We start from the raw sequence: 10,452 nt of genomic DNA on the forward strand, positions 1-10,452 counted from the left end.
GTCTCAGGAGACACTGAAACCTGTGGCACACCCATCATCACACGAAGCAGAGCTCCTGGAAGTCTTTTGCCTCTTAAATTCGCTCCTCTAATACAAACACGGATTTTTTTTTTTTTGTTAATTAGCATGATCAAACCAGGCTTGCTAGTGAAATGCTCTGTGGCAGGGTAGCAGCTGCAGTGTCAAAGTCTTTCTAGTGTTGAACTAATGAACTAGCTGGATGAAAAAGGGAAGCCTTTCGAGATACACCCCTCCAAGGTCTGCTGTCACAGAGCGACTTCAATGAGCAGCAATTATTATATTATCCCCATAAATATTTTAACTTCTCAAGCACAACAAGGAGGAAATATCTCTTTGGGGTGGAATTAATAAGACCAAACCTCATTAAATCTCCCTAGGACAGGTTGACAAATGTTTTAATAAGAGCATGGGAAGGATTCCTCTGGAGCTGGTCCTCTTAATGACTTGTTTTCGCAACGCCAAAGGAGACATTTGCTACAGCAGGGCCTGGGGGATTGCTGAAGAGCATCTGAGCACACACGTTTCTGATGCTGTTCCCGAGTGCAAATGTCATGGGCTGGCTGGCAAACAGCCACACTTAGTTAAGTGGGGAGGAAAAAAAATCATTTATTTTCATTGCAGAGCACTTGGGCTCAAGCCGTCCTAGGCTCCTGCTTGCATTTGTGGTGACCTTGAAAAAAAAAGAAGAGCACTGAGATGTTATCGGAGGGGATGGATTGATTTTTGGGGAGGAAACAAGGATGGTGGTGAAGGGATTTGTGCAGATCTGTGCACATGACCATGTGCGAGCTCTCATCAGGACCTTCCAGCTCTGCTTTCTGAGCCCTTTACCCCTTGTATCAGGGCTGGCTGGAAGTAGGCAATACTGCACCAGCTGAAGGAGGGCTGCTGTTCAGTTATTTAGGCTGCTTTTTTACAGGCAGTAACTGGAGCTTTATAATTATATATCAGGTTTTCAAAAACACAGTTCGAGAAAGTAATCTTGAAGTGGCTTTCAGTGCACGGGGTTTTTAATAGCTCTGCAATCAGATGTTTACATCAGCATCAAGCATCGCCTTTTTCAAGCTCTTCAGTTTTAACCTGATGGCTTGCCTGTATCCATGGGCTGCCTGAAAGTGGTCAAAATAAAAAATAATATAAAAGTAAGTTGGGACCCTGAGCTGGAGCCTGCTAGCTCTCATGGCCAGCCCCACAAAAGCCCCTTTGTTTCTTGCTTGTGCCTGTGTCATGGGGAGCAGCAGCATCTCACAGAATTGTAGGAGAGGAGTGAGAGTCTTTTCAGGATGAACACTGCCACAAGCAAAACCTATAAAAACTGCAGCAAGGCGATTTATGTCCCAATAAGAACGGAGCAATACTTTCGTACTTCTACACTGGACCAATAAAGTTCACCCGATGTCCCAGGGTAGAGAAGAAAAGTGTATGCGTGGCCTGCCTCTTCATAAATACATTTTATTTTCTGAAAGGGGCAGGCTCATCTGCCTGGGCTGATCAGAAATTGTGTGCAGACGTTGGTAGGAGGCAGGTGATGGAGTCCTGGAGAGCCTCAGTGAATGGGGCAAACAACAGCATGTCACCCCATTTATTTCATCGATTCCCTCCCAGCCTCATCTAACACACTGGATAACACTGCAGCGGTGCTCATCGCTGCTCCGCTGATGCCCTGGCACCAGCAATCAGAGCAGGGGTGGGAGCCAGGGCTTAATCAAAACCTGTCTGTAATTACAGCCGAGCCTGTTCCAGCACCTGATTAATGTATTTACGCCTCGGTTTTGCGCAGGCTCTGGTGCACGGGGCCCTGGGGAGGCAAGCAGCAAGGGGGGAGCGCTGAAGAAATGGGTTCAGATCCCAAATGCAATTATACGCCTTTGCTGAGGAGATTTATCTGTGTAATACCCGCTCCTTATCAAGAGTGCAACCAGCGGGAGATCATCCAGATATTCAGGAATATTTGGGAATGCAGCCCTGTTTCCCCCACCCGAATGCTCAGTGAATGTGCTCACACCACGTCCTTGCTGGTCCCACACCAGCGCAAGGTGGTGTTGGACAAGGTGGTGTTGGACTGGTGTCACCAGTTGGGCTGGGGTAAGCCCAGTTGGACTGGTGTGGGATTGGTTAGGGTGGAGTTGGACTGGTGTTGCTCTGGTTGGACTGGTGTCAGTCTGGTTGTGTTGGTGTAGCTCTGGTTGTGCTGGTGTTGGTCTGGTTGGACTGGTGTGGGTCTGGTTGTGCCAGTGTTGGTCTGGTTGTGCTGGTCACTCATGGGAGGTGGAAGGAGCTGGACATGCCATGGGCAAGGGAGCAGTAAGGCTGTCCTGGGAAAGACAACCCAGGTGCATTAAGCAGATCAGTTCTGCTGGTAAAGCATTATTTTTAATTATCGCCTCTCTCAAGAGAGGTTTGCACTACCCCAGGAGCTTCTACACAAAAATACAACAACAACACAACCCGCTCATTCAACCCGAAGGGGACAAACCTCTTTGAAAACTACTTTGAGGCTGCCCAAGGTGAGGTCAAACTCCGTTTGGAGTAGGGGTGGAGTAAAGCTAGCCTCGTTACCCCACCTGGGTTAATTTATCAGCAATTACCACAGGACCCAGGGCCTGGCACTGTCTCTCACCACGCTGTCCCCACCCGCAGGTCTATGAGAGCGGCAGCAACGTGGACCAGTTTGTCACCCGCTTCCTGCTGAAGGAGACGGCCAACCAGACCCAGTCGCTGCTCAGCTCGGTGGAGAGCGCCGTGGATGCCATCGATGAGCAGACCAACCCCACCAGGTCCTCAGAGCCTTCCTCCTCACCGTCTGCTTCAGGGCTGACCCCACTGCGAGGGGTGGAGGGGAAGGAGGATGCTGTTGTGTGGCTTACGTGGATGTCGTGCCCCCATCCCTGTCCCTGTCCCTGTCCCTGTCCCCGTCCCTGCATCCCAGCACTGGGGGGAGCCCTTGGAAGGTGGAGGAGATGGCTTCGAGATAGATGGCTTTGAGGTTTTTATTTTCTGAAGCGCAGCCAGGGCTACAGCACTGGGGGTCTCCACAGCAATGCCCAAACTGCAGCGCAGCCGTGGCAGTGTCACAGTGTCACCCATGTCCCCAGCGTGCAGGAACAAGGACAGGTTGCCACGGAAACCATTTCGGGACATTATCAGATGCTCACAAAGCGAATCTGCCTCTGACCATATCTAAAACCAGAAAGCCCTGAGTGCTGGGGTGACATCCCACCGGGTGCCCCCCACACACACACATAATTGGCTCCTTCACCCTAATTTTGAAGGCTCCCACCAGCCTGCGAGTGTGTGGGGAGAACGGGGAGAGCAGGAGCTCATCGGGAATGCCAAGGAGGAAACGAGCCCAGCTTCATGCAGAGCTCAGGAAAGGCTTCCCTCTCTGTTACGTGCTGGTGTGTTGGCACAGCTCATAATGAAAAAAATATTGTGGCTGTTTTCTCATGGTGATAATAGCAAGAAAAAAAAAAAAAAAAAAAAAAATAACCCTACAAAGCTATGATTTCTTGCATTAGCATTAATACAAAGTGGTGGCCTGAAAAGCAGAAGAATACAGGGCTGTAAAAAAACATCAGAGCAGAGCATCCAAACCCCAGACTCCATATTAAATTGGGATTAAACGGCAGCGACCCCCCTGCCCCTTCTCAATTCCCACCTGCCGACGGGGGCCGCTCGCTGCCCACCGGGGTCACTGCAGCACCTTCACCATGTGGGGTGGCTCCCACCCACTGAGGGCAAGAAAAGGGTGGGGAGAAGCAGCCCTTAGCTCTGAGACGCTCTGCTCTCTGCAGGCACTACCCCGGCCAGGCTGGCCACGCGCTGGTGGAGCCCTGGTACGACAGCCCCGTGCCCAGCTACGCGCCCCCTGCCCGCGTGGTGCCCAGGGACCACGGGAAGGGCAGCCAGACCGGTAAGCAGGGGACCTGTCCCGTCCTCTCCAACTGCCCGGAGACACCCTGGCACGTTCCCAGCTCCCTGCCAGGCTCCCACAGGTGCCCCTTGTTGTGTTTTTTTCTTCGATGTCCCCGCAGGTCCCTCTGACCCCAAGGAGGACGGGCTGGAGGGGCAGATCAGCAGGCTGGCCGCGCTCATCGGCAGGCTGGAGGACAAGGTGAGGGGTCCTGCACACCTACCCCAGTGCAGTGGTGGCAGTGAGGGATGCTGTGAGCCTTACTTAAGCAAGGAATAAACCTATAAAGAAGGCAAAGCCTCTTGCAGAGGCAGCCTTACTCCGTCTAGGGACTGACACGTATCGAGGTGCTGGAGATGTTTCCAAAATCCTCATGGTTTGTCAAGTGTTCACAGGGCAGGAGGGGAGTGGGGCGGTGAGGTACCGGGGAGCAACCACGGTGTGGGCAATTTGGGGCCAACATGGGGCTACCAAGACCATGGAGCCTGGCACCAAAACCTCACCAAGATCTCCATCGTGCCGCATCTCCCTGGGTGCCAGCTTTCACTCCTGGTGTCTCTGATGCCACCAGCACCAGGCTGGGGCTGCCCCGAGCTTCTGATTCCAAATTCTGGGGACCATGGCTCCCCAGCCTCCCTTTCCCTTCTCCCTTTTTTTTTTTTCCAGACCCTCTGGTTCGACCTGCACCAGCGGCTGTCAGACAGCGAGAGCACGGCGTGCACGGTGAGCGTGTGGCTGTGCTGGCCTCACCATCATCCCCGGGGTGTCCCTGCATGGGGACAGCGGTGTCACCGCGTGTGTTGGGTCTCACATGCCCTCTGCTCCCCTCTCCAGTACCTCCTCCTGGTGCGGGACGAGATGACGGTGTCGCACAAGCACCTGGGCGAGTTCTGCAGCTCCCTGAAGCAGTATCTGAAGAGCGTGGCCGGGGAGAGGGACTGCTTCCAGTGGGTGCCCCGTGGGGGATATCTGGGGACAGGGCTGCGGGAAGGGGGTCACCAGGAGGCTTGGGTGCCAGGAGCTGGGCTGCCGGGGCCACCCCACAGAGGACAAGGGCTGGGGGTGCTCTATGGGGTGCCCCCAGTGCAGCCCCCCCCAGGGGCTCACCCCTCTCCCCACCCACCACCAGTGTCACCGCGGTCAAGCTGCCCGATGGGGTCACCTTCATCGTCTACGAGTTTTGGGAGACTGAGGAGGACTGGAAGAGGTAGGACGGGGTGGGGAGGTGATGCTTTCAGGGTTGGGTGGGAAATCTGGCTGAGGGGGTGTGGGAATGCTGGCAGGGAGGGGGCTGGGGTCAGGAGGGTGATTTGGGGCTGTCACCCCCCACCCTCCCCTGGACACAGGCACCTGCAGAGTGCCACCTGCAAGGGCTTCCAGCACGTCAAGGTGGACACCCTGAGCCAGCCGGAGGCCATCTCCAGCGTGGCCGTGCCAGGTATGACACGGACACCCCTCAGGGTGCCCCCTTGGGACAGCCAGCACCCGTCACGGGGCTGGGGTGTCCATCGGGGGGGTGACATCGAGTGACATTCCCCTGCAGCCGCCTGGTGCACCCTGAGCCGAGAGTGACAGCGCCGAGGGCCTGGCCGTGTTCCCCCTCCTCCTGACAGCCCCGGGAGGATGGGAGGTGTGTGTCACCTGCCTGCGCTGAAGGAACCCGCTGTGACCACCCCAAAAAACCCCTAAACCTCCCGCATCCCACCCCTGGCTACCCCATCCCTGGGGGCACTCCTCCAAGGGGGTGGGGGCATGATGAGGATGGGGTGGGTATGAGGGGGGGCTGACCGCCCAAAAAATGGGTGTTGGGATCCCTGTAGGGCCCTGATGGGGTCTACAGGAGAGGGAGTGGGGCTGTGGGGTGGCAGGGATGGTAATCTCGGGTTGCGGGGGTCCCCAGGGGTTTCCTTCACCTATCGGGGTGGCAGCAGGTGCCCCGCAGGCTTGGGGGGTGGCTGTGTCATGCCCCCCCTTCCCCAACCCTGGGGTCTGTCCGTCCATGCGTGCCTGTCCGTCTGTCTGTCTGTGCACACCCTGCCTGACCCCATGGGCTGCCCGAGGGGGATTAGAGGGGTGTGTGTGGGGGGGGCCTCACCAAGTCCCTTCCTCACCCAAGTGTTTATTAACAGTAGAGCAATGGAGAACACGATACTGAATAAAATCGTGATGGGAGACAGCTGTGGTGTGGCCGTGTTCAGGGTTGGGATGGTGGGACCGAGTGGTTCTTTTTTTTGGGGGGGGACAGAACAGGGGTGGGGGGACGGCCCCTCAGTGCAGCAGCCCCATCACGGCCAGGGCAGCGCTCTGCCCGCACACGAAGGTGCCCCCCAGCACCGAGAGGATGCCCCAGGCGACGAGAGCGGCCCTGCGGGGACATGAGTTTGGGGTGGACCTGGTGGGACACAGCCCTCTCCATGGGAGGGTCTCTGTGGGTTCCTCCGTGCTGCTCCTGGGTCTGGGGGACCCCTTTCAGCCCCTGTGGCAATGACACAAGGTGCCCAGTAAAAAGCCTGGCAGCCACCGCCCCATGGCACGTTGTCCCCCCTACCCTACTGCCATCATCCCTCCCGCCCCACCACTCGGGCACAGCCCCACAGCTCCTTCTGCCACCCCTGTCCCTCCTACCTATGGGTCCGTGTCCCCAATTCCCCATCACCCCACCCCATTCTCACCTCCCCAGTGTCCCCTCAAGCCCCCCAGATGTGGCACTCACCCCCAAACCACACCACTGCTCCATCGTGGGGTCACCAGCACCTCCCCAAACCGTCCCAGACACCGGCAAGGCACAACAATCAATAGGGACACACCACCCCAGTGATGGACACCAAGCAACCAACAGCACCCAGTCCCCCCACCTCCAAACCCCAAGGCTCTGGGGTCACAGCCCCATGGTCCGCTCCTTCCTTCCCTCCCGGCCACCCCACCTGGGAAGGGTCCTGGTACTTGGGCACCTCCCCAGAGCCTGGGCACATCCCTGGGATATGGTACCTGAGCACATCCCTGCTACCTGTTTGCATCCCTCCTCACTCCCCCATCCACATCCACCCCTCATCCAACAGCATCCTGTTCCTTGTGGCCCCCACCATGCCCCAAATCCCCCTCCCACCTCACAGGGCTCCCCACGCACCCCCTGGGGACCCGGTGCCCTCACACACTCACTTTTTGCGTGGCCCGATGCTTTGGCTCCCCGTCATGCACACCAGGCACAGCCCTGCCACCAGCGCGGATGCTCAGCACCACCACAGGCACCAAACCCGCAGGAATGGGTCCAAAATTAACCCCACGACCCACCCCCTTCCTCCCTCCCCGCCTCCTTCTCCTGCCTGGGAAGATGAAGATGAAGAAGGCGCTGATGCCGCCGATGAGCTCGATGACCTTGCTGATGTCGGGGACGAACAAGGCGATGGCGAGCGTGGCGGCCATCCAGGAGATGGTCAGCGCCACCCGGCTCCGCCGCTCGGGGCCGTCAGCTAGTGGGGCCGCCCCGCGCTTGGGGTGCGCCCACAGGTCCCGCACCACCGACCTGCTGGCGGGGACGGCTCAGGGACTGGGGACACGGGATTTTGGGGAGGGGACAGGACAAGGATGCTGCCGTGGTGCCCCCTCACCTGCCCAGCAGCACCACGATGGGGTAGATGGTGACGATGGAGACGCCGAAGAGCAGGCGGGCGACGATGACGACGGGGTCGTTCCCCGGGTAGGACATGAGGACGTCGGCCGCCACAGCATCGCCGAAGGTGAGGTAGCCGTACAGCCCTGCAGGCAGGGAGGTGACAACGGGCTGTCCCCAGGGATGGGACAGGGCATAGGGACAGGGAAGAGCCCCCCTGCCAAATCCCACAGGGCAAGGAGGGGACAGGAGGCTCCGGCATTACCCGTGAGGGAGTAGATGAGGAGGCAGATGAGCATGGACAGCACGGAGATGGCGACCCAGTGGGAGAAGCTCTGGTTGCGCATGCTGCTGTAGATGGCCACGCAGGCCTCGTGGCACTGCAAGGGGGACAACGCTGGCCACCTGCCCTCCTCCGACAGCCCAGAGCCCATGACCACAGCCCCAGGGCCTCGTGTCCGGCCCCATCCCCTCAGAGCCTCCAGGCGGGACCGCTGGGGACGTACCTGGAAGCCGAAGCAGATGGTGGGGATGACGCTGAACATGGAGGCCCAGGAGGAGGCCCTGCGACATTAGAAGGGGAAGGGGGAGAGGAAGAGCAAAGGTCATGAGGCCCCTGGTGGCCCTGTGAAGCACGGATGCCACTGCAGGGACCTCGCGCCACATGATTTTGGGGCTGGAGGCTGCCACCCCTCACCCCGGGCTGTCCCCACCTCACCCCCTGCACCCGTCCCTGTGCCACCACAGGGTACATGGTGCTGGCCTTACCTGGAGGGCCGGGGAGGCCGGGGCGAGCTGAGGCTCCCTTCCTGCAGGTGGTACTTGAGGACGATGACCAGGGTGAGGTAGCAGGCGGCCAGCGTGCCCAGGATGCTGCCAGGACATGGGGTGGGGGCCATGAGAGGGCAGACGGGGGGGTCTCATAGTCACTAAGGGGACACTGGTGGCAGGGACAAGCCCGATTCCCCCAGAGAGAGACCTTGGGGCTGACCCGGGGTGACCACGGGGGTACCTGGAGTACTTCTGGAAGCCGATCTCCCTGGGGACGGAGAGTGGGAAGATGATGAGGATGCAGAGAGCCGGGAGGGTGAAGCGCTGGTCCGCGTACCAGGGGGGGCCCCCGCTCAGCGTGCCGGTGGGGTACAGGGAGTCACACACTGCGTGGTGGGTGGCAGGCAGTCAGAGGTACCCCCCCAAAAAAAACCCAACAAAATAACACCCCACCAGGCTGGGAGCCTCACGTCCCTGGAGGGGGGAACACAGGAACACATCCCCTCACCCCCCACACTGGGGACACTCACGTTTCTCCAGCTGGTCGCCCACCACCCTGAGGAGGGCCACGGCGATCATGAAGAGGTTGAGGAGGAAGCAGAGCTCGCAGAGCTTCCCCGCCGCCGGCCCACACACCGCCCGCACGACCCCCTGGTAGGTGGGCTGGGCGCTGAGCGCCGCCGCGTAGCCCAGCACCGCCAGCCCGCTCACCAGGAAAACCAGCGAGCCCTGCGGGGACAGAAGCCGGCAAGGTGCACCCTGTCCCCGCCGCTGGGGACACCGGCTCAGCCCACCAGGTCCTCTTTGTGGCGGCCCCAGGGAAAAGGAAGGGGGAGAAACACTTCTATGCGAGCCTTTGGGTTTAGATTTGGGTTGTGGGGGCATGCAGGAGAGTAGCAGCCAAAACTATTCTTTAGGTTGAGATTAAAAGCTTAAAGTCTAAAGGATGTTATAGGCAATTTTTGCAGCCGTTGTCCTGGCTGGTTTTAGCATTGCTCAGGACACAGGCTCTGCGTGTCTTGCATTGGGAAGGGTCCTGGAACCCCAGTGCCAAATGCTGCATGAAAGGTAAAGCCCCTGCACCTCCCGTCCCAATTCAACTACAGCCTCACCTCCCTTTTGGGAAACCGCTGCCAATACTGGAGCAGAGCCAAGGGAGGCTCTGGGGGGGGCTCTGCCACTTTTTCAACCTCCCCATCCCCATCCCTGCCCGTTTGGGCACCCCATTCCCCCTTACCAGCTCTACCAGGATGGCAGGCACGGCCCCCCCGGCCTTGCTGAACGCCCAGGGGAAGCTGAGCAGCCCGGCACCCAGCGCCGACTTGAGCATGATGAAGACAGCACCGGCGGAGGAGAGCCCAGCACTGCCCGCGCTTGGTGGTCCCAGCAGCGGCTGCCCCTCACCCCCCTCCATCTCCCAGTGGCCCGGCAGGAGACTGGGCTGGGGCTGTGGTCAGGGAGCGCGTCCCCCTCTGGTGGTCCCCACCCCCATGGGAGGCACCGTGGGAGCCCCCCGAGCCCACCCAAGGGCTGAATGGGCATCGCCCCAAAGCTGGGGACCTGGGGGCAAGGGGCCCATCCCCTATGGGGAGGGGGGAACACGCTGAGGCTCCACAAAAATGATCCCCTGGGACCGGCGCATGTCAGCATCCGTGGGCTCAATGCATGGGGCCCCCAGCCCCAGCTGACAGCCCCTAATGCATTTTTGATTTCCCAAATATGTGCCCTTCTGATCTCAGTAAGGCGGATAAAGAGACTTTAATCAGCTGCTCGGAGGAATTAGGGATGGCTAATTGTGCCTGCCACCTCCATTACATCTCTGCTGCCTGCGGGGCTTATAACCATTTAAAAGGGCCCTCCCAGGCCTTCATTAGCTGCACACCAAAGGCTCCGGGAATAATTGGCCTCTATGATTTAGAAATTGGCCACTGGGCTGTAAAATACCAGCCACTGGGAAAGGCTCTTAATTCGGAATGGCGCTTTGATACAAGTTGACTCTGGTTTCAAGGCAGCACTGGGGCTGTAATCTCTCATTAGCGCTGTGACGAGAGGAGTGAGACTCCTCATTAGCACCGGCCAGAGCAGAGGCACCAAAGCTTTCTAGGCTCCCTCCAAGAAGACAGCTACAAACCAAAGG

At 58.7% G+C, this 10,452-nt stretch overlaps 2 protein-coding genes across 2 annotated transcripts in view; one reads left to right on the top strand and one right to left on the bottom strand.

Annotated features, from left to right (window-relative positions):
- The window catches only part of NECAB2 (N-terminal EF-hand calcium binding protein 2), a 57,751-nt gene extending 52,105 nt beyond the window's left edge, over nucleotides 1-5,646 (top strand). Inside the window, exons 6-13 of the mRNA XM_032195655.1 lie at nucleotides 2,662-2,798; nucleotides 3,816-3,934; nucleotides 4,056-4,135; nucleotides 4,601-4,657; nucleotides 4,769-4,881; nucleotides 5,064-5,141; nucleotides 5,281-5,372; nucleotides 5,478-5,646. Of these exons, the coding sequence (XP_032051546.1) occupies nucleotides 2,662-2,798; nucleotides 3,816-3,934; nucleotides 4,056-4,135; nucleotides 4,601-4,657; nucleotides 4,769-4,881; nucleotides 5,064-5,141; nucleotides 5,281-5,372; nucleotides 5,478-5,506 (705 nt within the window). The 3' untranslated portion in view covers nucleotides 5,507-5,646. The remainder of the gene's footprint in view (nucleotides 1-2,661; nucleotides 2,799-3,815; nucleotides 3,935-4,055; nucleotides 4,136-4,600; nucleotides 4,658-4,768; nucleotides 4,882-5,063; nucleotides 5,142-5,280; nucleotides 5,373-5,477) is intronic.
- Nucleotides 5,647-6,202: 556 nt separating this feature from the next.
- On the bottom strand, nucleotides 6,203-9,729 carry SLC38A8 (solute carrier family 38 member 8). Its single transcript, XM_032195759.1, has 10 exons — nucleotides 9,553-9,729; nucleotides 8,846-9,044; nucleotides 8,557-8,701; nucleotides 8,313-8,417; nucleotides 8,051-8,108; nucleotides 7,810-7,924; nucleotides 7,543-7,690; nucleotides 7,258-7,457; nucleotides 7,094-7,145; nucleotides 6,203-6,299 (listed from the first exon to the last, which is right to left on the bottom strand). The coding sequence occupies exons 1-10, from the start codon at nucleotides 9,727-9,729 to the stop codon at nucleotides 6,203-6,205; spliced, it is 1,296 nt and encodes a 431-aa protein (XP_032051650.1).
- Nucleotides 9,730-10,452: the final 723 nt, after the last annotated feature.

Source organism: Aythya fuligula, chromosome 12 (genome assembly GCF_009819795.1).
Source record: "Aythya fuligula isolate bAytFul2 chromosome 12, bAytFul2.pri, whole genome shotgun sequence".
In the NCBI taxonomy this organism is placed as follows: domain Eukaryota; kingdom Metazoa; phylum Chordata; class Aves; order Anseriformes; family Anatidae; genus Aythya; species Aythya fuligula.

Coding starts and splice junctions, on each gene's coding strand:
- SLC38A8 (XM_032195759.1), bottom strand. CDS start 9,729: ATGGAGGGGGGTGAGGGGCAGCCGCTGCTGGGACCACCAAGCGCGGGC. Junction 9,045..9,552: donor CTGCCATCCTGGTAGAGCTG/GTAAGGGGGAAT, acceptor CTGTCCCCGCAG/GGCTCGCTGGTTTTCCTGGT. Junction 7,691..7,809: donor CCTCATCTACTCCCTCACGG/GTAATGCCGGAG, acceptor CCCTGCCTGCAG/GGCTGTACGGCTACCTCACC.